At 49.3% G+C, this 22,192-nt stretch overlaps 1 protein-coding gene and 1 long non-coding RNA gene across 2 annotated transcripts; one reads left to right on the top strand and one right to left on the bottom strand.

The window, feature by feature from the left end:
• Positions 1-209: 209 nt before the first annotated feature.
• Positions 210-7,735, bottom strand: LOC105871863 (uncharacterized). Its single transcript, XR_012914008.1, has 3 exons — positions 7,524-7,735; positions 1,581-1,679; positions 210-537 (listed from the first exon to the last, which is right to left on the bottom strand). It is a non-coding gene; the product is annotated as an uncharacterized LOC105871863 (long non-coding RNA).
• Positions 7,736-13,863: 6,128 nt separating this feature from the next.
• Positions 13,864-17,030, top strand: DUSP1 (dual specificity phosphatase 1). The gene is made up of 4 exons (XM_012765499.2): positions 13,864-14,486; positions 14,758-14,903; positions 15,266-15,485; positions 15,982-17,030. The coding sequence occupies exons 1-4, from the start codon at positions 14,120-14,122 to the stop codon at positions 16,350-16,352; spliced, it is 1,104 nt and encodes a 367-aa protein (XP_012620953.1). The 5' UTR covers positions 13,864-14,119; the 3' UTR covers positions 16,353-17,030.
• The last annotated feature ends 5,162 nt before the right edge of the window (positions 17,031-22,192 follow it).

The following is a 22,192-nucleotide window of genomic DNA, read 5'->3' as shown; positions in this document are numbered from 1 at the left end:
GGAAGTGAAAGAAGCTCGACCTGTGGGCTCTTGAATAGCTGGCAAATCGTTGTATTATTACAGATCTTAAAAATGATACTGACTTGGAGTAAAAACGCCAAAGCCAGAAAACCACGTACACGGGAAGGTGCAAGTGTGCTAAGACTCTCTAAAAAGGCGGGAAGCCCAGCACACTGCAGTCCCTGTGCCAAGCCCCGTGCAGAGCCCTCCACTTGCCTTCCTCCCTCCACGACACATGCTGGGCATCAAAGACACCCTTTGGGGTAGTAGTTTGCGGCTCTCACTGTACGCCGGGACCCTTGGAAGATGTCCAAAGGCCCCACGCCCAGGCCGTCTCGGGCGAGTTAGCCAGAAGTGCTGGAGGTGGGCCCAGGTGGCAGGATTTGCAGAAGGTCCCGGTGCGCTGCCTGGGCTGCCAACACTGCCCTGGGCTTCTGCTAGCAGCCGGGGGAGGAGCCGGCCGTCTGGTGGCCCGCGGGGTGGAAAGGAATGTGGCCAGGGGTCTCTGCGTCTAAATCTCACAGCGCTGCTTTCGGTCTGGGAAAATGGACCAACAAAAAAGTTAGGGAAATATCCCTTTATTTCAATCACATCCTGGTTGCCCTCTCTCTCCTCGGGCAGATCGCCGTGGTGGCCTGTCCCGTGGAGCGCTCGCCCTGGTTCTCCCGGACCAGGAAAGCCTGGGTCCCGCCTGCTCCTTTCCACGGAGGAGTTTCACGGACACTCACCCCTTGCTGGAATTCGGTGTTTTGACAATTTGGTAGCTTGCTAATGTATTGTGTGTGTGTGTCTGTGCGTGTGTTTGTGTCTGTGTGTTTCTGTGTATCTGTGTGTTTGTGTTTTTGCGTCTCTGTGTGCGTGCGTCCGTGTCTGTATGTGTGCCTGTGTGTGTGTGTGTGTGTGTGTGTGTGTGTGTGTGCGGGCCACCTAAATGACTCTTGTAGGAGTCGTTGTTGCCACTCCCCCAGGCCCCAGGTGAGGCACAGACTTAGAGGCCCAGGAAGTTAAGCTGGTGGCTGGCACGGTCACTCTGTGCTCTCTGCCCTTCAGGCCAGGCGCACCCGCCCGCCAGGAGCAGCCCCGCCCGGGCTTCCCACTTGCTCAGCCTGGCTCCCCACGGGCCCCTAGACCAATGGCTGGCACCTTCAGCAAGCTCTTTGCCTCTCTGGGCCTGCAGGTCCTGGGGGTTAAAATAGGGATCATGACACTCATCAGTGGGCTCCGTGCTTTCGGCGTGTCACTGTGCTGAGGACTTTGCCTTGTGAGCTCAGCTCCTCTTCACGCCGCCAAATGCAGCGAGTCCTGATAGCCGGCAGCATGCAGCCCACCCTGCCTTCTCCGCACGCAGCCGCAGGGCTCCTGCTTGGCTTAGACCCGAATTCTGTCCATGGCCGTGGAGACCACGTCTCCCCCACCCTGTCCCCACCCTCATTCTGCTCCTGCCACACTGGCCTCCCCCTTCCTTCCTGCATTCATTCTTCCTCTCTCCCTCTCTTCTTTCATAAGTATGATTTTATTGTCCAGATACATCAGATTCTCCAACCAACGTTTTCTTTTATCTGTATTTTCTCTCTACTTACTTTCCATTCTCTGCCAAGCTTTCCAGAGAAAGAGTGTTGTCTGCGCACTGCGTTCACGTTGAGCAGGCTTTTCCTCCTTCGCCTAGCATTCTTGTACGTCTAGAATAAAATCACATGATAGCCAATAGACTGTATTTTTGCCATGCTAGTTTTTTCTTTTCTCTTTTTATTACTCTCACACTTACATAGGTCTCAATCAAAGACCTCACTAATGAAGTAAAATTCAGAAGTGACATTCTCTTTTTGCTGCCTCTGGCTTTCCAATCACACTTCCCACCTTAGTAAGCCTTCCCCAGTCCCACACGGTCTGGACTTTGTTCCAGGATTCTGAGAGTAAAGGCTACGTGTCCTCGAGGAGTTTACACGGAAGCGGAAGCGGAAGCGGAGAGCCCACAGTGAGAATGAACATCACCAACACCGATCCCGCACGGGCGGTGGGCACAGTGAGCGCTCTATCCCAGCCTGTCTCAACCAGACTGAACCTTGAACTCTGCCTCCTGCGGCTCCCTGGCCAGGAGTTTGTGCAGAGAACTCTGCGCTGAGATTGTCCAAAGCCACAGGGGAAAAGGTGGAAAATTCACCATTGCAATGGCCAGAAAGAGCAATTTATAGCTTTTCTTCCTTTTTCTTCCAATTTATAGCTTTTTCTTCCTTAAGCTCCTAATTTAACTTCATACTTATTCCTGAATCTTGGCTAAACTCCTTAGGCTTAACCTATTGGCTTCGAAGCTACTGGGCAGGTGCATTACCCATCTGCCTCCTTATCACTTATTTTAGTATTCAGTTATGTATTCTTGTTTGGAGTTAGCATGTTGAGTACCTCTCCACCCACTCTGTTCACATAAACACAGATAATCACACTAAAAACCAACAACAGAAGAAATACCAAGAAGAGGCCATCCCAGCATCAAGAGATATTCTATTAGTAAAACTATAGGAACTATTAGTAAAACTATTCTATTAGTAAAACTAATGTTCTCACTTGCAGCCAAAAAACTTTACACCAAAAATTGAATTGTATGTAGACATACTAACACCAAATATTTATGTATAAGTTTTTGACATAATAATTTTTTTTTTTTTGAGAGTCTCACTTTGTTGCCCAGGCTAGAGTGAGTGCCGTGGCATCAGCCTAGCTCACAGCAACCTCAAACTCCTAGGCTCAAGCAATCCTCCTGCCTCAGCCTCCCAAGTAGCTGGGACTACAGGCATGTGCCACCATGCCCGGCTAATTTTTTCTATATATATATATTAGTTGGCCAACTAATTTCTTTCTATTTATAGTAGAGACGGGTTCTTGCTCTTGCTCAGGCTGGTTTCGAACTCCTGGCCTTGAGCAATCTTCCCGCCTCGGCCTCCCAGAGTGCTAGGATTACAGGCGTGAGCCACCGTGCCCGGCCGACATAATAATATTGACCATAGTTATTTTAACTATCTTTTTTGTTAATACCCAGTATGGACATGTAAAAAAAAATTAAGCTGAATTTCTCTTAGATTAAGTTTAATTAATATTGCAAATGTTTTCAAATAATAGTTATTTAATTTTTTTTTTTTTTTTTTTGAGACAGAATCTCGCTTTGTTGCCCAGGCTAGAGTGAGTGCCGTGGCGTCAGCTTAGCTCACAGCAACCTCAAACTCCTGGGCTCAAGCGATCCTCCTGCCTCAGCCTCCCCAGTAGCTGGGACTACAGGCATGCACCACCATGCCTGGCTAATTTTTTCTATATATATTTGTTGGCCAATTAATTTCTTTCTATTTATAGTAGAGACGGGTCCCGCTCTTACTCAGGCTGGTTTCGAACTCCTGACCTTGAGCAATCCGCCCGCCTCGGCCTCCCAAAGTGCTAGGATTACAGGAGTGAGCCACCACACCTGGCCCAAATAATAGTTATTAATAGACATACTAAATAAAATATTGCATCAACATAAAAACTGGGACCTTGAACTCAATTAAAAAATAGACTTATTTTAGAACATTTTCATCGTTCCTCAGTAAGACCCCTTCCTAATACCTATTTACGGATAATCATGTTTCTACTCCAGGAATGGGCTATAGATCTATACACTGTCCCTCTAAATTTTCCTTTTCTGGACATTTCATAGAAGTGGAATAAGACAATATGTAGTCTCTTCTGTCTGACTTCTTTCACTTATCCTAATGTCTTAGAGGTTCATCCATATGTTAGCCTGTTAAATGGACATTTAGGCTGTTTCCAGTTTGAGGCTATTATAAATAATGTTGCTATGAACATTGACTCATAAATCCTATGTAGATGTATATTTTCATTTCTTTTGGGTAGATACCTAGGAGTGGAATTGCTGAGTTATATGGTAATTTTTTATGTTTAACTTTCTGAGTAACCTTAAAACTGTTTTCCAAAAAGGCTACACCATTTTGTATTCCCACCTACGGTGGATGAGCGTTCTTGTCTTAGTCTATTTTCTGCTGCTGTAACAGAATACCACAGACTGCATAATGTATAAACCAAACAAATTTACCTGGCTCATGGTTCTGGAGGCTGGGAAGTCCAAGATAGAGGGGCAACATCTCCAGAGGGACTTTTTGCAATGACATAACATGGTGGAAGGCGTCACAAGGGGAGCAAGTACATGAGACAGAGAGAGGATGGGGGCCAAACTTCATTCTTTTATCAGGAACCCACTCCCACAGTAACTACCCCACTCCTGCAAAAACAGCATTAATCCATTCAGGAGGGCAAAACCCGCTTAAAAGCCCCACGATTTAATGCTGTCACAATGGCAATTAAAGTTCAACAGGGGCTGGGTGTGGTGGCTCAGGCCTGTAATCCTAGCACTCTGGGAGGCCGAGATGGGCGGACTGCTCGAGGTCAGGAGTTCGAAACCAGCCTGAGCAAGAGTGGGACCCTGTCTCTACTCTAAATAGAAACAAATTAATTGGCCAACTAATATATATAGAAAAAATTAGCCAGGCATGGTGGTGCATGCCTGTAGTCCCAGCTACTCGGGAGGCTGAGGCAGGAGGATCACTTGAGCCCAGGAGTTTGAGATTGCTGTGAGCCAGGCTGACACCACGGCACTCACTCTAGCCTGAGCAACAAAGCGAGACTCTGTCTCAAAAAAAAAAAAGTTCAACAGGAGTTTTGGAGTGGACATTCAAACTGTAGCAGTTCTGTTTCTCCACATCTTAGCCAACATTGTTATTAACTATCTTTTTTATTATAGTCATTCTACAACCACAGGTAGTACCTCATTGTGGTTTTGATATGCATTTCCCTAATGACTAATGCTGCTCAGCTTCTTGTCACATGCTTATTAGCTATCAGTATATCTTCTTTGAAGAAATATCTGTTCACATCTTTTGCTCCTTTTTTGATTGGGGTGTCTTCCTGTTATTGAGTTGTAGAAGTTCTTTGCAAATACTGGAAGTGAGTCCTGTATCAGATTTGCAAATATTTTCTCCTAGTCTGTTGCTTCTCTTTCCATTTTCTTAATGGTAGCTTTTTCAGCTTTATTGAGGTGTAACTGACAAATACAATTATATAAATATAAGGTGTACCCTAACCCTAACCCTTATTCATCCTCCATAAATACAAAAGTGTGTACCCTTTGACCAGCATCTCCCCAATTCCCCCTCCCCCAGCCCTTTGTAACCACCATTCTATCCTCTGGTCTTATGAGTTCAACTGTTAAAAATTCCACATGTAAATGAGGTCATGTTCTGTCTGGCTTATTTCCCTGAGCATAATGGTCTCACATGAACATCATTATACCCACCACATAGACTCAACAATTGTTAATGTTTGGCCACATTTAATTAATTTATTTGTGTGCGTATTTTATTTCCAGAACCATTTGAGAACAAATCGCCAACACCATGACACCTTTCTGCCAAATACTTCAGCAGGTATCTATTAAGAACAAGATAGTCTCTTAAAAACCATTGAAGTTAACAATTCCATAATATCACTCCGTATTCAGAGTGAATATCCAATCCGTGTTCAGATTTCTCTTGTCCCACAGAGGGTACTATCAAGTTTTTGGATTTTCACCAATTTGACAGATAAGAAATAATCTCTCAAGTGTAGTATAATTTTCTTGGCTCCTATTATGATTAAGAAAGACCATCTTTTTCCATGTTCTAAAGGTATGAAGTTCTTTTTTTATCTACTCATCTCTTTTGTCCATTTTAAAATCATATATTTGGCTGTTTCATCTCTGTTTTTACGAATTCCTTTGATATTGGTGAAATCATCCTTCACCCCTAAGCTACAAATATTCTCCCCCATTTTTCTTTTTATTATTGTTTAACTTCAATTATGAAACTTTTTGCCATGAAAAGCATTCTAAAAATTTGGCTTTAATTTTTATGTAGTTGAATTTATCAAGATCCTCTTTTATTGGTTCTGGATTTTAAGTCCTAAATAGACTAAAAATTTCCTCATTCCTGGGTTATAAAGGAGTCTCTGCAGTGTTTTCCTCTTGAAGTTGTAAGGTTTCATTTTTAAAATCTGGATCTCTGGCCCATTTGCTATTTATTCAGGTGTTTGGTGTGAGGTTTGGATCCACTTTTATCTTTTTTCCAAATGGCATCTAATTGTACCAGGATTGCTTATTTAAAAGTCTACCATGGCCCAGTGAGTTGAGATGGCATGTTAGTCATGCCTCAAACTTCCTTAGGTACTTGGGCACATTTCTGGACTTTCTATTGTTTTCTATGGGTCTGTCTGGCTGTCTTGTTTCCAACTACACCATTTTAATTACAGGAGCTTTATGGTATTTTTAAAAAATTATTTTAGTTTATTTTTTAGAGACAGGGTCTCTAAAGGCTCATTGCAGCCTTAAACTCCTGAGCTCAAGTGATCCTCCTGCCTTAGCCTACCAAGTAGTTGGAACTACAGGTGCATGCCACCACATCTGGCTAATTTTTATTTTTTGTAGAGATGGGGTCTCACTATGTTGCCCAGGCTGGTCTCAAACTCCTGGCCCCACGTGATCCTCCCACCTCTGCCTTGATTATTTATTATTTCATATCAATTTTAGAATCAACTTGTTTAACTCCAGAAAAAAAAAAATCCTCACCTTCAGTATTTTCATGAGGATCATGGCTAATGGGCATATTTACCTGAGCCAAATGCACACCTTTATGGTACCAAGTCATCCCACCCAAAAACAAGGATTGTTTTTCCTCTTATTTGGAACACATACCTTCGCCACACAGAGGGGGGTTTTCTGGGGGGCACAAGCCTTGCTGTGGGTTGAACTGTGTCCCTCAAAAAGGACATGTTGAGCCCTAGCTCGCTAATACGGCCCGCAGGGGGTCTCTTAGACTAGGACTGAGCAGCCCCCCCACAATTTGAAGACACCCAGAAGCATATGTGCACTTTCCTGTCCCCGACCCTGGGACCCTGGGACCCTGGGAAGGCTCGCTCAGGCTTGTCGCTTGCCTGTTGTGAAGCTGGAGGAGTGGACCAATGAAGGCTCGGGGGCTGGAGGTGTGACTTCACCGCCAGCGGGTGGCCAAACCTGCTGAAGTCAAGTGAGTGAATCATCCGTCCAATGTGGCCCAGTGAGTCAGAGGGGGCCAGGCAGAAAGGCCGAGCTGCAGGCATGTGGCCTTTTCTCTTTCTTTTGGCATCTAAAAGCGGCCCCTTCAAGTTATCGTTACAAGAAATAAACAGTGAAACGGTGCAACATGCTACACTCGTGCCACGCCTGGTACGTGCAGTGGAGAGATAAGGACAAAGGACTTAGAAAGAGCGGGACGCGTCCTCGCTATGGGCCTAGACAAGTTAACCCCTCTGGGCCTCACGTCCCTCATCTCTTCGCAGAGAGGCGGGGAGGGGGCCGCGTCACCATGACAGGAGGAAAGAGTACAGAGCCCCTGGCAAATGCCGGGCCCATCGCAAGCGCTCAGCAGAGATCGGCAGTGATTATTAATAAGCACTGCCCCCAAATAACTTACCCGCCACGACAAATCGGGAGGCACAACTTCCGTGTCTCCATTGGCTATGATCTGAACATACTGCCCGTCATTTTTCCTCTTCCTTTTCCCGGAGAAGAGTGTGGAATAGACAAACTATGACCTCATTCGCTCCCACCAACATTAATTACTAAGTGTTTTCTAATTACGAAAAGGACATTATATCTTAATTTACGTTCTGTTTTTTTTTTTTTTTTTTTTTTTTTAAAGAACCAACACAAAGCTGTCACTTCTCACCACAGAATTAGTCAGTTTCTGTAGCGGCCAGGACCTGGGCGTGGCTCGGGGCCACCCTTGGCAGGCTGGGTCTCCGAGTTGGGGCACAGGCTGCGCGAGTCAGGGAGGCCCTGCTGCTCCTGGTTCCCCTTTCTGTGCTGCCCAAAAGCCTTGCTTTGGGTTTGTGCTGGGAACCAAGAGAGGCAAGAAACTGTGTCCCTGCTCCCTCCCGGACCAGTGACAGAGACAGAAAGGGTTATCGATGGAGACTGTTCCCCACAATGAACCTGAGAGCTAGTCTTTAGGGGTTATTGCCGCCCCCATTTTATAGAAGAGGAAACAGGCTCCCAGGGGGAAAGTGGTGGCTAATTGAAGCCCACCACTCAGAGGCATTTTCTCCAGACATTTCTATCCTGCATCAGCCCTTACATCGCCAGGGGGGCGACCCCCTCAGCATCTTTCCCCGCTGGGCGAGAGCCCCTTCCTGGATTCCCCAGTTTCTACCCTGGCTCTTAGCACCTAGGGTCTAGCTGGTTGTTGGAAATGTCTGTTGATTGAATGACTGCAGCATTTTAATTCTTTTTCACCTTAAACCTTTTTTATTTTACTGCATTTACAGGTTCTAGAATGTCATCAATTCTGAGGTCCCTTCATTAATTTATGCAGTATTAAGAAAGAAAAATGCTGTTAATCACTACGTCAACTAACAATGACATGCCCCGAATGTAAACCACATTCTACTCTGAGAATTGCTAAAATATGAAACGTGCCTTTGACACAATGAAATGTATGATGTAAGCAATTACTGCTTTTAAACATATCCTAGGGGAAGGAGAGTTTATAAATATTCACATAATAATAATAACAAAGTTCCCTAAATACTTCCCCTGTGCCAAGCATTGTTCTAAAGTACTTTTCATCCATGAGTTCCTATCAGGGCCTAGCAACCTTTTCCTGTAAAGGGACAGGTTTTGTGAGCCATACAGTCTCTGTCACAACTACTTACCTCCCATTGTATGCAAAAGCAGCCACAGATAATATGTAAATAAACGCGTGGCTGTGTTCCAATAAAACTTTATTTATGGATACTGAAATTTGGATTTTATATAACTTTCACGTCATGAAATACAATTCTTCTTTTGATTTTTTTCCCTAAACATGTAAAATGTAAAAATAGTCTTAGCTTGTAGGCTATACAAAAAGAGGCAGCAGGTTAGTTAGCTCACCTGCTGTATTTACCTTTCACTGTCTCATATGAGCTTCCTATCAGTCCTAGGAGAGAGATACTATTAATATTCTCATTTTACAGATGAGGAAACCAAGTCTCAGAGAGGTAAAGTAACTTGCTCAAGTACACACAGCTGGTGAGTGGGCAAGCTGGGTTTCTAATCCAGGCAGTCTAACTCCTTGTTGTTTTTTTTTGTTTTTTTTTTTTGAGACAGAGCCTTGCTGTGTTGCCCTGGTTAGAGTGCTGTGGTGTCAGCCTAGCTCACAGCAACCTCAAACTCCTGGGCTCAAGCGATCCTCCTGCCTCAGCCTCCCAAGTAGTTGGTAATACAGACATGTGCCACCATGTCTGGCTAATTTTCTCTATGTATTTTTAGTTGGCCAATTAATTTCTTTCTACTTATAGTAGAGACGGGGTCTCATTCTTGCTCAGGCTGGTTTCGAACTCCTGACCTTGAGCCATCCTCCTGCCTTGGCCTTCCAGAGTGCTAAGATTACAGGCGTGAGCCACCAAGCCGGGCCCTTAACTTGGTTTTAACAATGATGCTGTTACCCTAACATTTTTATCTTTTTCCTTGGTTACAAAAGTTAGACATTTGTGTTCAAAAAGTTCAAGCCATACAGAGTTATAAGGAAGAAAATGAAAGGAGCTCCACCCTCCAGAGAGAAACACTGCTAAGGGTTTGAACACATAGCGCTGACTGGGGAGTGAGAATGTTCTGAACACTGTGTGACTTTGAATAAGTTGCCTAACCTCTCTGAGCCCTAGTCTCTCAAAGGAGGGTGAAGGAGCTCCACCCTCCAGAGAGAAACACTGCTAAGGGTTTGAATACTCAGCTCGCATAAGGCCAACCGGAGTGAGGATGTTCTGAACACTGTGTGACTTTGGACAAGTTGCCTAACCTCTCTAGGCCCTTGTTTCTCAAGCGTGGGGGCTGGGTGAGATGACGCAGCTCTGCAGGCCCTCCCCGGCCTGACCCTGGAGATCTGTTTGTAAAGACTGTGCAATAGCAGCGGGCTCTGTCCTAACTGCTGGGCGTGGGGGGTGAAGTCACCCTTGCCAGCCCCTCAGGGTGGGCCCAAGTGGCTGCCAAGTCTCCTTAGCAGGGACACCAGGGCCTGAGTTGGGAGTCCCAGGTGGCTCCAGGCTCCCTCCAGGGCTGGTGCCGGGGACCACTCTGCCAGCGAGGAGAGCTCGCGGCAAGCGGAGAGTCAGAGGCCCAGCCAGCACCGCCTGGCACGGGCTTTCGGGGGCCAAGGCCTCAACAGACCGGGGTTTGCGTGGCGGGGTGCCCAGGCCCCCTCCCTCTCTCGAGTCAGACAGGCCTGGCTTCGGATGTGTGTGATGGCTCCCAGCTTTGTCAGCTTGGCATGTCCCTTCTCTGAGCCTCTTTCCTTGCCTATAAAATGGGGATAAGGGTCCCCTCACAGGACCATGGGTACGTTCCTGACGTGGTCCCTGTAATGCACCCGGCACAAAGGTGCGGCTTCATAAATGTCGGCTTCCATCCTCTCTTGATACTTTTCAATAGGACCCTTTAAAAAAATTCCACCATTTCACAAGTTGGGGGCCGACTATGTGTCAGCACTGCATGAAAGGTGGCAGGGAGGGGAGTCCGGAGAGGAGAAAAACACAACGCGGTCCTGCCCTCAAGCTCACAGGCTAACAACCCTGGGGAGAAAGACAAGCATCTAAATGACTTCTGCGCAGTCAGAATATTCGGACAATGTCCTCCAGGGCTCAGGCGAGGGGAGATGTGGAGAAGCCAGGGGAGTCTTCACCTAGAAAGATTGTGCTGGAGCCTAGGGGGACGCCATGCTAGCGGGGGCAGGGGGAGTGGTGTGAGGACCAGGACATTCGAGGAACACAGGCCCGTGGACCTTTCCTGGAGCACGACAGAGAAACCCAAGAGAGTGGGAGGCTGAGCCAGACAGACGGCCAAGGCCCATGGTGATGGGCTTTGGATTTAGTGGGTGATAGGGAGTCACAGAAGGCTGATGAGGGAGGAACCACCACACAGGCAGACGGTAAAAGGGCTGTGGCTTTTGAAAGAGAGAACGTGACTGTGGGACCCTGCACGCCTCTGGGTGTGAGCCACGCCAGCCCTTTCCCATGCACTGTTTTACTTAGTCCTAGATGGATATTATTCCCAGTTTACAAATAGGGAAACCGAGGCCCAGAAACGTTCAGCTGTTTGCCCAAGGTCACAGAGCAGTGAGCTGGGGCCACCTTCCGACTGTGGTCAGTGGAAGCTCTTCCCTGGCTTTTCCTGTGACCCCAAGGCAGGCCCAAGGCCGACTCTGAGAGAGGACTAGGACCCGGATGGAGGCTGCTGCCGACCCCGGCTCCACCGCGTCTCCCCACAGCCCTAGAGGTGGCCATCCTCTGCATCACCACAGGAAGGCTGAAGTGACTTACTCAAGGCCACACTTTAAAGGTGGGGAATCCAGGCCAGGCCTGGCAGGGAGTCCAAAGTCCCGGACCCTTCCCACTACTCCACGCCGCCTCCCAGTTTACTCCTAAACATGACTAGTACTGGGAACAGCCCAGGGCAGAAAGACCCAGTTCTCTCCCCCGAGGCAACATCCACTGATTCGCCCTGCTCCATGCCTGTCTGCTGCCCGGGCCCACAGCGCCAGCCTACCCTTCTGCAGTTACCCAGACCAGACTACGCCCGGCCTCTCGGCCTCCAGTCTCCGGCCAGAAGCAACTTCCGCACTGCCTGGATGGGAGCTTGTCTCAGGCAGGCGACCCTTGACCGAGTCCTCGTGTGTTAGTTGCTCCCAAGGAGGGACCTTTCCCTGAGCTGGGCCTCTGTCCCACCTACCTCTATTGATGTGTCTCATAAGCCCATGGCTCATGGTGACCTTCCCCTGGGTTCTGATGCCAGACCCTGAAAGCACAGTGGCATGATGACATAAGAACCACTCTGCTGGGATGGGGAAAGGAAGAGATTTAGTGAATCATAACGCGAAGGGGCGGGGTACCGCCTGCGTCCTTAAACCCACTATCTCCCACTTGGGCCTCAAACCATGGACTCAGTGGGCCACAGTAGACCCATTCTACAGATGTGGGCTTGGAGGCTCAGTAGGGCAAGAGACGGACCTGGGATCACCCAGCAGCAAGATGACAGCATGGGGCTCAAGCCCACTCCCTGCGCCTTTCCAGCCACCTTGGAGAGGAGACCCTCCCCTCCGGGGCCAGCCTGTGCCTCCCCCACTGTGATATTTGCATAAAAAAGAGTTGTTTGTTTGTTTTTGGTTTTTCTGTGTGTGAAAAAATGTGGGTAGGGGACAGTGTAATGAATGCGCCAGGTCAAAATAAATAAATAAATAAAAATTGGGACAGATCTAGTCGGTATGCAGTCAAAAGTCAGCAGCTGTAACATTCTATGATTCAACACAGAAAGTATGCTGAGTTCCTCAGCTGAATAAGTAGTATAAACAAATAATTTCTTTTTCTTCTCTCCATACAGGGAGGGTGTTGTTCTTATCTGAAGACTTCTTAGCTGTCCTCGACCAAGGTTCATATGAAGGTAGAAAACGCCCTTTAAAAAAAAAAACCACTCAGTGCCCTGAACTTTTCTAGAAGAATCCAGGCAGAAGGTTTGCGCATAGTTGAGCACACAGCTAGGCGAGGCAAATGCAGAAGTTGCCTCTGGTGATAGAACCCACAGAGCGCCGGCACGGGGTGGCCGGTGAAATCCCCTCCCCCTGGAAGAAACCGCAGAACGTTCCTGCCTCGGCCCGCCCGGCCGGTGGCGCAATGTTTATGTTTGTGTGCCTAGCCGGTCCGCGGGGCCGTCTCTAGGACGGGGGGCGCGGTGGCGCGCGCGCGGGGTCTTCCAGGCCTTCGGGCCGCGTCCTGGCGCTCGCCCAGAGCGCCGCGCGGCGGGTTGCGCGTCCGGCCCGTGCCGACGCCGAGGCCGCACTGGCTCGGAGCCCCGAGCCGGCGCACACAGGCGTTCCAGCCACACAGTATTTTTGTGAAAGGAGGGAAGGGACGACGCCGCTGCGTCGGGAGCCCGCGTGACGGAGGAGGCTGGCGGTCGGGGGCGCTGCTGAGCCGCGGGGCGCCCCGCCCGCGTGCGGGCCCCTGCGACCCCCGCGGACCGCAGCCTGACCCGCCTAACTCGGTTCCAGTCGTCCGGGCCCCGTGACTAGGAATTACAGGCTTCCTGGTTGGGGTCTGCTCCGAGGCATTTTTCATGGCAGATGTAAATTTTTTAAAGTGACATTAGAGAAGGTCCGGGAACCAGGAAAACACTTCCCTGAACCTCGCCACCGCAGTTCACGCGGGGCGTTCCTGGTGGAACCCGCATCTCTACGGACCAAGCTCATTCTTCTCCAACCCGCCCCAGGCTCCTCTCTACCGCCCCGCCCCGCGCCCCGGCGGTGTGGCACCGGGCAGTCGGCCTTCTCCTCGGGGGCCCAGGTTCCCCGCCCGCTAGCGTGAGGGAAAGAGGGGGGCACTCGCGTGCGCAAGAGCGCAGGAAGCCCCTCTCTGCCCGGGTCCGGGCGGGGGAGGGGAGAGGAGGGGGAGGGGAAGCAGCGCCGAGGCGGAGGCAGGTGGCCTGTGGTCCGCGGCCCCTGCCGCTCGCATCCGGGAGGTCGGCCCTAGGCGGGCGGCGCGTCCCCCTCCCGCGCTGGGCCGGAGGGCGGCGCGGGCCGGACGGTGGGGGGCCGGGCGGCGGGCCAGCGCGCGGCCGGCGGGCCCGGCTCCGAGGCCGATGACGTCTTCGCCTCTGGCACCGGCCGGGCAGGGCGGTGACGTCACCGCCCCGTCACGTGACCGCCATTCAAACAAACAAACCCCCTCCCCCCGCGCGCCGGCCCGCCCGCCCGCCCCGCCCCCGGAGCGCCGCGTCGCATATAAGCGCGCTCGCGGGCCGCGCTCCGAGAGAAGGACGTTCGGGCTGCGGGCTGGGCGCGGCCGGAGGGGCAGTCGGGGCCGCTAGGAAGCCGAGGTGGCTGGAGACCCGCGGGGCGCCCCTCGCCCAGTGCAAAGGCAGTTGTTGGCTCGGCGCGCAGAGCCGCGGCCGGGCTTTTCCTCGACAGCCGCCGCCCCGCGCTTGGCTTCCGAGGACAGACAAAGAGCGCGGCGGAGCGGCAGGCTGGGGGCGCTGGCGCCGGCCATGGTCATGGAGGTGGGCACGCTGGACGCCGGGGGCCTGCGGGCGCTGCTGGGCGAGCGCGCGGCGCAGTGCCTGCTGCTGGACTGCCGCTCCTTCTTCGCCTTCAACGCCGGCCACATCGCCGGCTCGGTCAACGTGCGCTTCAGCACCATCGTGCGGCGCCGCGCCAAGGGCGCCATGGGCCTGGAGCACATCGTGCCCAACGCCGAGCTGCGCGGCCGCCTGCTGGCCGGCGCCTACCACGCCGTGGTGCTGCTGGACGAGCGCAGCGCCGCGCTGGACGGCGCCAAGCGCGACGGCACCCTGGCCCTGGCCGCCGGCGCGCTGTGCCGCGAGGCGCGCGCCGCGCAGGTCTTCTTCCTCAAAGGTACGCCCGCGGGGAGCTCGCGGGGCCGCACGCCCCCGGAACCCTGCCCCGGACCCCTGGCTCTGGCCTCCTGGGGCGCTGCCCCACCTGCAGCGCGTGGGCGCCAGAGTCGTGTCTCTGGGGACTTGTCATTGGCTTTGTTTGGCTCTGGGAACAAAGGCTTGCCTGGGCCACTCCACGTAAACTTCCAGCCCCTGGTGGGTGGGGGAGTTGTATGAAGGTGCCCTGTCCCGGCGTTACTAATGGAAAAAAAATGTCTTTGTATTCTCAGGAGGCTATGAAGCTTTTTCGGCTTCCTGCCCGGAGCTGTGCAGCAAACAGTCGACCCCCATGGGGCTCAGCCTTCCCCTGAGCACAAGCGTTCCTGACAGCGCGGAATCAGGGTGCAGTTCCTGCAGTACCCCGCTCTATGATCAGGTTAGTAGGGGCCTGTGCCAGAGGGGAGAAGTAAGAGCTGGCAAAGTCCTGGAAGAGCAGTGCCAATGAGAATATAGAAAGTGACCTGCAGCTTTATTTATAACAGAGGACATAGGGATATGATTTATTCCACCGTTAAGTGGTCTGATGGAGTCTCAAATTGCTGGCACTACAGAAATGAACTTGCTGGCCCTGCCCAGGCAAATGGGCTTAGTCTCCTATTTATTTATACTCCAACAACGGTGCCAGAATTTCATCCAGTGTCTGAAAAGGCCTTTTGCAGCAGGAAGCTTTTGTGGGTATGGGTACTGGGCATTGACTGTGAGCAAGCTTGACAAGTGTTGGATTTTTGTGGTTTTCAGGGTGGCCCAGTGGAGATCCTGCCGTTTCTGTACTTGGGCAGCGCCTATCACGCTTCCCGCAAGGACATGCTGGATGCCCTGGGCATCACTGCCTTGATCAATGTCTCAGCCAATTGTCCCAACCATTTTGAGGGTCACTACCAGTACAAGAGCATCCCCGTGGAAGACAACCACAAGGCAGACATCAGCTCATGGTTCAACGAGGCAATCGACTTCATAGGTAAATGGAACGGATGCCTGGACTCTGCCTGCCTTTTCTCTTCCCATTTTAGCCACTGAGCCCAACCTGTATGGCAAGGACTTGAATGATAGTTTCCGATCCTGCTTCCAGACAGTTAACAGTCTGGTGTGGGCAACATCCCTGCAAAAATATGGATGTAATGTCCCACTTTACAGATTAGCAAACCAAGGCTCAGAGAGTTGAATTGACTTGTCCAAGATCAGTCTGCTAAGTGGAAACACGCAGTCTGGTTTAACCCTTGGGGTCTTTTGCACAGTGGCCACATCACCTCCATGTACAGTGTCCATGTGATGGCATGAGGTGATGTTGACCGTCTCTGGATAAGACACATGACATTTCTTTTTTTTTTTTTTTTTTTTTTTTTTCTATGTGCCCTGGTTCCACAGAAGACACATGACATTTCTTAGACACCCTATACCTGGGCTTGGGGTAGGTAGTTCTCCTGTCGAGCAACCATCCACCCTTTGTTTTCCAGACTCCATCAAGAATGCCGGAGGAAGGGTGTTTGTCCACTGCCAGGCAGGCATTTCCCGATCAGCCACCATCTGCCTCGCTTACCTTATGAGGACTAACCGAGTCAAGCTGGACGAGGCCTTTGAGTTTGTGAAGCAGAGGCGAAGCATCATCTCCCCCAACTTCAGCTTCATGGGCCAGCTGCTGCAGTTTGAGTCCCAAGTCCTGGCTCCGCACTGCGCAGCAGAGGCGGGGAGCCCCGCCATGGCTGTGCTTGACCGGGGCACGTCCACCACCACGGTCTTCAACTTCCCCGTCTCCATCCCCGTCCACCCCACGAACAGTGCGCTGAGCTACCTTCAGAGCCCCATCACGACCTCTCCCAGCTGCTGAAAGGCCACGGGAGGGGAGGGGAGGGTCTTCATGTCCCGCTGGAATTCCAGGCTCCTACTTGAGAGGAGAAATGCAATAACTCTGGGAGGGGGCTCACGAGGGCTGGTCCTTATTTATTTAATTTCAGAACCTGAGTTCTACTGGGTTCCTAAACAGACACAGTGATGACATGGCGTCAAGACGTTTGCTGAACTCAGCACATTTGGGACCAATGTATACTGGGTACATCAAGTCCCTTTGACAAAATGGGGCAGAAGAGAATGGACTCAGTGTGAGCCAGTTTCTTTTTGCTCGCCCCTGTTTTTTGTAGAATCTCTTCATGCTTGACATACCTACCAGTATTACCATTCCCTACGACACATACATATGAGGATAAACCTTATTTATTTTTGTGTAGGTGGTCTGCCTTCACAAATGTCATTGTCTACTCCTAGAAGAACCAAATACCTCAATTTTTGTGTTTTGAGTACTGTACTATCCTGTAAATATATCCTAAACAGATTTGTTTCAGCACTGATGGAAAACACCAGTGTTGGGTTTTTTTTTAGTTGTCAACAGTTGTATGTTTGTTGATTATTTATGACCTGAAATAATATATTTCTTCTTCGAAGAAGACATTTTGTTACATAAGAATGACTTTTTTATACAATGGAATAAATTATGGCATTTCTATTGAAATCTCCATGCTTCATTTCTTTTGGAAATCTGATCCCTTTCTCACTAGTGAAATAGGGAAGAATTTGGACAGGGTCTGCAGAATGTGTGTGTTGAGAGATCTGACTATATATACCCTGTGGTGGCCCCTTGGTCCCATGAAATGGCTGGGTTGCGAGGGAGGAAGACAAGTGAGATCTATCATGAAAAACCTGCTGCAGTAGCTGAATTCTTGGTATTGGGTCAAAGTGCCCCCATACCCTTTTTAACAGCTGTGTAACCTACCATGTCACCCAGGGAGCCCAAGTGTCCCCAGAGCCAAAGCTAGGAAGAAATGGCCATTTGGCAGGATTATCTTTTTCATTTAATTTCTGCCTTGGGAAAATATAAAAAGTCTCCCCTCTCTGAGCTGTGCTAGAGTTAGGGAGATGATAAACATTTTCCACAAAACACTTGCAATAAATGTGTTTCTATGTGCAAAGCAGTGTGTGCTACCTGTCCCCAGAAAAACTCAGCATGATCTTGTGCAAATGAAGATGCTGAGACAGCATAGCTAAGTGGCAGGAATAGGGGAATTGGAATCTATAATACCTCTGTTTTGTTTCTGTATTCTATGAGCTTTGTACTTTATCACCTGCCCGTTTTATAGTACTCTTGCTTTTGAAAAGGCTTTTATTTTTGTGAAAATAATACATTGGCTAAAAAAAGAAAATCCAAGCGCTATAAGCAAATACAATATAGAGAAATCACCTGTATCACCCCCTCCCCAAGCTGGCCATTGTTAATGTTTTGGAGGACATTCACATCCGATATCTCTGCATATGAACAGGGCAGTTTTTGGTCACTGCCTCCATCAGGTCACCTGCTGCTCTGATTTTATAATTTTGTTGAAGGAGATAAGCATTTAAACATGACTTGCTCTAGGGCAGTATTCTGTCTGAATTTTTACTCTCTCTTGCCAAGAAGGCTAAAACAGAGAAGGTGTAATTGACTACCAACCCACGATCCAGTCTATAATGTTGAATTAAATAACAATGAAGCTCTTGGGTCAGTGGCCCCTTCGTGCCTGCTCCCCACCCCCTGCCTGTTTCTGGACAAAGCGCTGTGGGAAGCAGAAAAGGAAACATCCCACTCGACTTTTCTGGCAGCGCCCTGTGTGCCATGGTCCTAGTCCAGCCCTGTTGTTCAAGGTCTTGACACAGGATGGGTATCCTTGACCTTTCTCCACTGTTCCATGGTCGGCCACTTGACTCCCAGGGTCTGAAAGATCCCTGTGTTCTAAGTTCTAAAAACTCTCCCTGCGCTGGCAAGCTCATTTCCTCAGCTGGGTTTCCGATTACAAGTGTGTTCATGCCTATCAAAACAAACCGTACCCAGTGTTTTTATCAAAGCCTAGAAATTTACTATTGTAGCTATCTCCCTTGGTGGAAATGTACCAGCGACGTCGAGTCTGTGGCAGATGCCATGGCTGACTTCCCCGTGGGCTAGGGCCTTCACTCTCTGCTTGGCAGGCATTGGCTGAACCCAAATTAATCTCCAGTGTGATCCACGCAGTGGAAAAATACTGCGCTGCCTAAGGGAGCCGCCAGTGAAAACAAGTCATTCACTTCTCCTGGCTGAAGCCATTCTGCCTCCTGCCAGCCCTGGAGCCAGGGGCGACAACCTCCTGTCTCTGTGTGTTGGATTCGCTGTGTTCAGGCCCTCCGGAAAATGTCACATTTGGCCTGAGTCTGCTTTTCTTGGGAAATAAATCAGTAGCTCATGATGAAAAGAAAGATACTTAAACTTTATTACAACGTTTTTTCCCAGGGAGAGATTGAAATAGAGACAGCTTAATCATGATTTAATACTGATAATGTGGTAATGATAATACTGTCAATTTTAGAGCTAGCACTGTGTGCTAAGTGTGCCAGGCACATTCACAGTTCACATTTAACAGCAACATCCATTTTACTGAGGAGGAAACTGAGGCTCATTTGTGAGAAAGAAATGAGTGCATGAATGTAAAGTGCCCGGAGAAATGTTCAGATCCTTTTCGCCTCTGTCCTGGTGACTTCTGGCAGTTCTCCCATCTCAGTTCTTCCACTCCATAAAATGACCAGTTTGCACTGGATCTAATGGGTAAGGTTGCTCTCAGCTTTCTGATTCTAGGGCTTAAAAAATGCATTGATGCATACTGTATGCTTTTCTGTGGTTTCTAGGCACCCATTATTTCATTAGGTTACTTCCAACCCCCACCGCCTCCACCGCATCCTCTCCTTTCCTCGGAATTTTGCAAATCAGAGCTAATTTGCTTTGGATTTGCAGCCTCTGGCATCTGCTTCCCTCCCCGCCCTTCCCCCTCCCAGGATGACATCATGGTGTGTACACCTTTAAGATTATATAAATCTGTGATCCTACTGTGGCCTCTGTCCCCATGGTAACGCGGAGGAGTTTCCCTTTTGTGAGGAAAGCTGTCATGTCACTTCCTGCTGCTGACAAATCAGTTTAGGAGATTAAAATAAAGGGGGGCGGGGTGCCCCAGAAGTGCTGGCCGGGTGGTTTCTGGTTGCCCTACACAGAGGCAAACAGCGGCGCCCGGGTTCCCAGCGGGCGGACCGGGCGCCCCAGGCTGGTTTTCTCCGGGTTGCATCCTGGGGAGCAGGTGGGAGGGCTGTCCACCTCTGGGGACTTTTCTGGGGCTCTGCGGGGCAGGCCTGTTGGAGAACGGCCTGTGGGTCAGAGGCAGCCCCTGCCCCTCCTGCCGAGAAGGAAGTGTGCAGCTGCCCGCACGGACCCGCTGTGCTCTGCTAAGGACGACACCTGAAAGCCACGTGGTCTTGATCGCATCTGTTCAAGCTAGCAGCATGCACACTCAATATTCACTCATTCATTCATTCGCCAACAAATACGTTTTCACTCTACAGGCTCAGGGATAACTCTGGTGCAAGACAAAGTTCCTACTCCCAAGAAGCTAACGAAGGGGGGTAGACAAATAAGTAAGAAATAAGACAAGGATGAGCTGTGAAGGTGGGATAATGAAAGGAAGGCTGCTCCCCATTTGGGTGGGTGGGGAGGCCTCTCTGAGGGGGTGACTGGCTAAGACCCAAATGATACCACCCAGTTGCCATTTGAGGGGTGAGCTGGGCAGAGGGTTCCGGGCCAGGAGGACAGCAAAGGCCTGAGGTGTGAGAAGGATCTTTGTGGACTGGGACATAGAACACTTGACTTAGAGTCAGCTAGACCTGCATTCAGGTCCTGATCCTGCCACTTTCTAGCTGTATGTAAGTTATCAATCAAACTCTTGAAACCTCAGTTTCCCCATCTGTAATAATGTCCAATAATCCCCAAGCTCCAAATGCCCTTTAAGAATTAAATGAAAGGTAGTCATCTCTGGGCTTGGGAAAGGCTATTGTCCTCTTGTGACCCAGCTGGTCCCCATTCTGTCCTTTGAGCAGCAGTGCCCCTCCCCAGAGTGTTCTAGCAAAAGGAAGCAGGAGAAGTGAGCTGTTTTGCCAACTTAAGGACACCTTGGGTCAGCATTCATAATATGTTTTTCTCTGGGCCATCAGAGCTTTGTTTGGAGAAGTGGCCTTTGTTCTGAGATCATCCAGCCCGGCCCACTGACCTGGGGTGGGTGCTTCCCTTTCCTGGGCCTCAGTCCCTCCTCTGTAAGAAGCACCTGGAATGGATCTCATTTATCCTCCCTTGCACCCAACGGCGGTGCTGAGCCCCTCCACACCCAAGCTTGGGAGGCTCTGGAATCCCTGGGGTTCATGCAGGCTGGTTCAGGAAGACGCAGGAGGGAGGAAACAGACACTTTCTGGGAGGGGCAGCCAAGGGTCCTGGACATTCGGAAGGTGAGTTGTTATAATGGAGACGAGAGTGGTCCTTGCAGGAAGGGGGTCTCCTACCCTATGGGGACATCACATACTTCTGACCCCTGGGCCCACCCGTCTCTCCAAGCCTGGCAGTCCTCTGCAGTGGACCGCACTGCAAGGATGGGCTTTAAAAATTTCACTGAGATCAACACCAATCATTTATTCATTCAGTAAACATGTATTAAGTACCTATGGTTTGTAAAACACTCAGTAGATGTTAGAATAATACAATCAAAGGAAATTCTGCAATTCTGTTTCAAATGCCCGGGACAAAACTGATATGTCAACTAGTATCTTTATGGCTTTATGTAGATTTTTCCTCTGAAAGCCTCAGTTTTAGAATCTCTAAAAAGGGAGTAATGAAAGTACTTGCTTTACAAGGTAGCTTTCCAGATGAATTGAAATAGTGTATATAAAGTGTTTTGCACAGTATGACACACAGTAAACAAACAATAAATGTCAGCTATTTTAACCGTCATTGTCCTTATCGTTGTAAGATGAAAAACGAAACAAATTCATTTTTACAACTATCAAATTTTATTATTTATTTATTTAAAAAATTTTTTTAATCCTTCTTTTTCTTCTTATATATTTTTTAGTCCAACTTAACCCTGGTAAAGACAACTATCAAATTTTAATTTCTAGCCTGACCCCTGGCTGTAGACTTGCATATCCAATAGCTTCCTTGACACTTCCATTTGTTTGTCAAATAGACCCCAAATTTGGCAATTCCAAAAGCAAACCTTTGGTTGACCCGCAGACTGTCTCCTTGTGTCCTCCTTCCCACCTTTGTTGGTGGCAACTTCATTCTTCTGTTAGTTCAGGTCTAAAACTCTGGGGGAAAACTGGACTCCTCTCTTCGTCTCCTAACCTATATTTAATTCAACAGCAAGTGGAGACAGGTCCATTCTCAAAACATACCAATTTCCAAAATATATCCACTTCTCATCACTTCCAAAATACTTCTCTGGTCCAAGCACCGTCATATCTTGCCGGTGTTACTGCAGCAGCTGCAAGCTGGTGTCCGTGACTTGGCACTCTGTCTGTTGTCCTCAACCAGAAGCCAAAGGTACCCTGTTAGCACTGCAGTTAGTGCATATCTGCTGATGACAGATTCTCCCATTACTACTTCCCTACCAATGTTTTCTTTATCTTCATTATTGAAGAATTTTTACTGGGCAAAGAATTCTAGTTTTGACATTTAATCACTTTGATAATAGATTCCATTGTCTTCTGACTTTCATTGTGTCTGTTGAGAATTCAGCTAACTGCCTGGTTATTGTCCCTCTAAAGGGTAATCTTGTTTATCTGGCTGCTTTAGAGATT

The sequence above is a fragment of the Microcebus murinus genome, chromosome 21 (assembly GCF_040939455.1).
Source record: "Microcebus murinus isolate Inina chromosome 21, M.murinus_Inina_mat1.0, whole genome shotgun sequence".
In the NCBI taxonomy this organism is placed as follows: domain Eukaryota; kingdom Metazoa; phylum Chordata; class Mammalia; order Primates; family Cheirogaleidae; genus Microcebus; species Microcebus murinus.
This window is presented reverse-complemented; position numbering and strand designations above follow the sequence as displayed.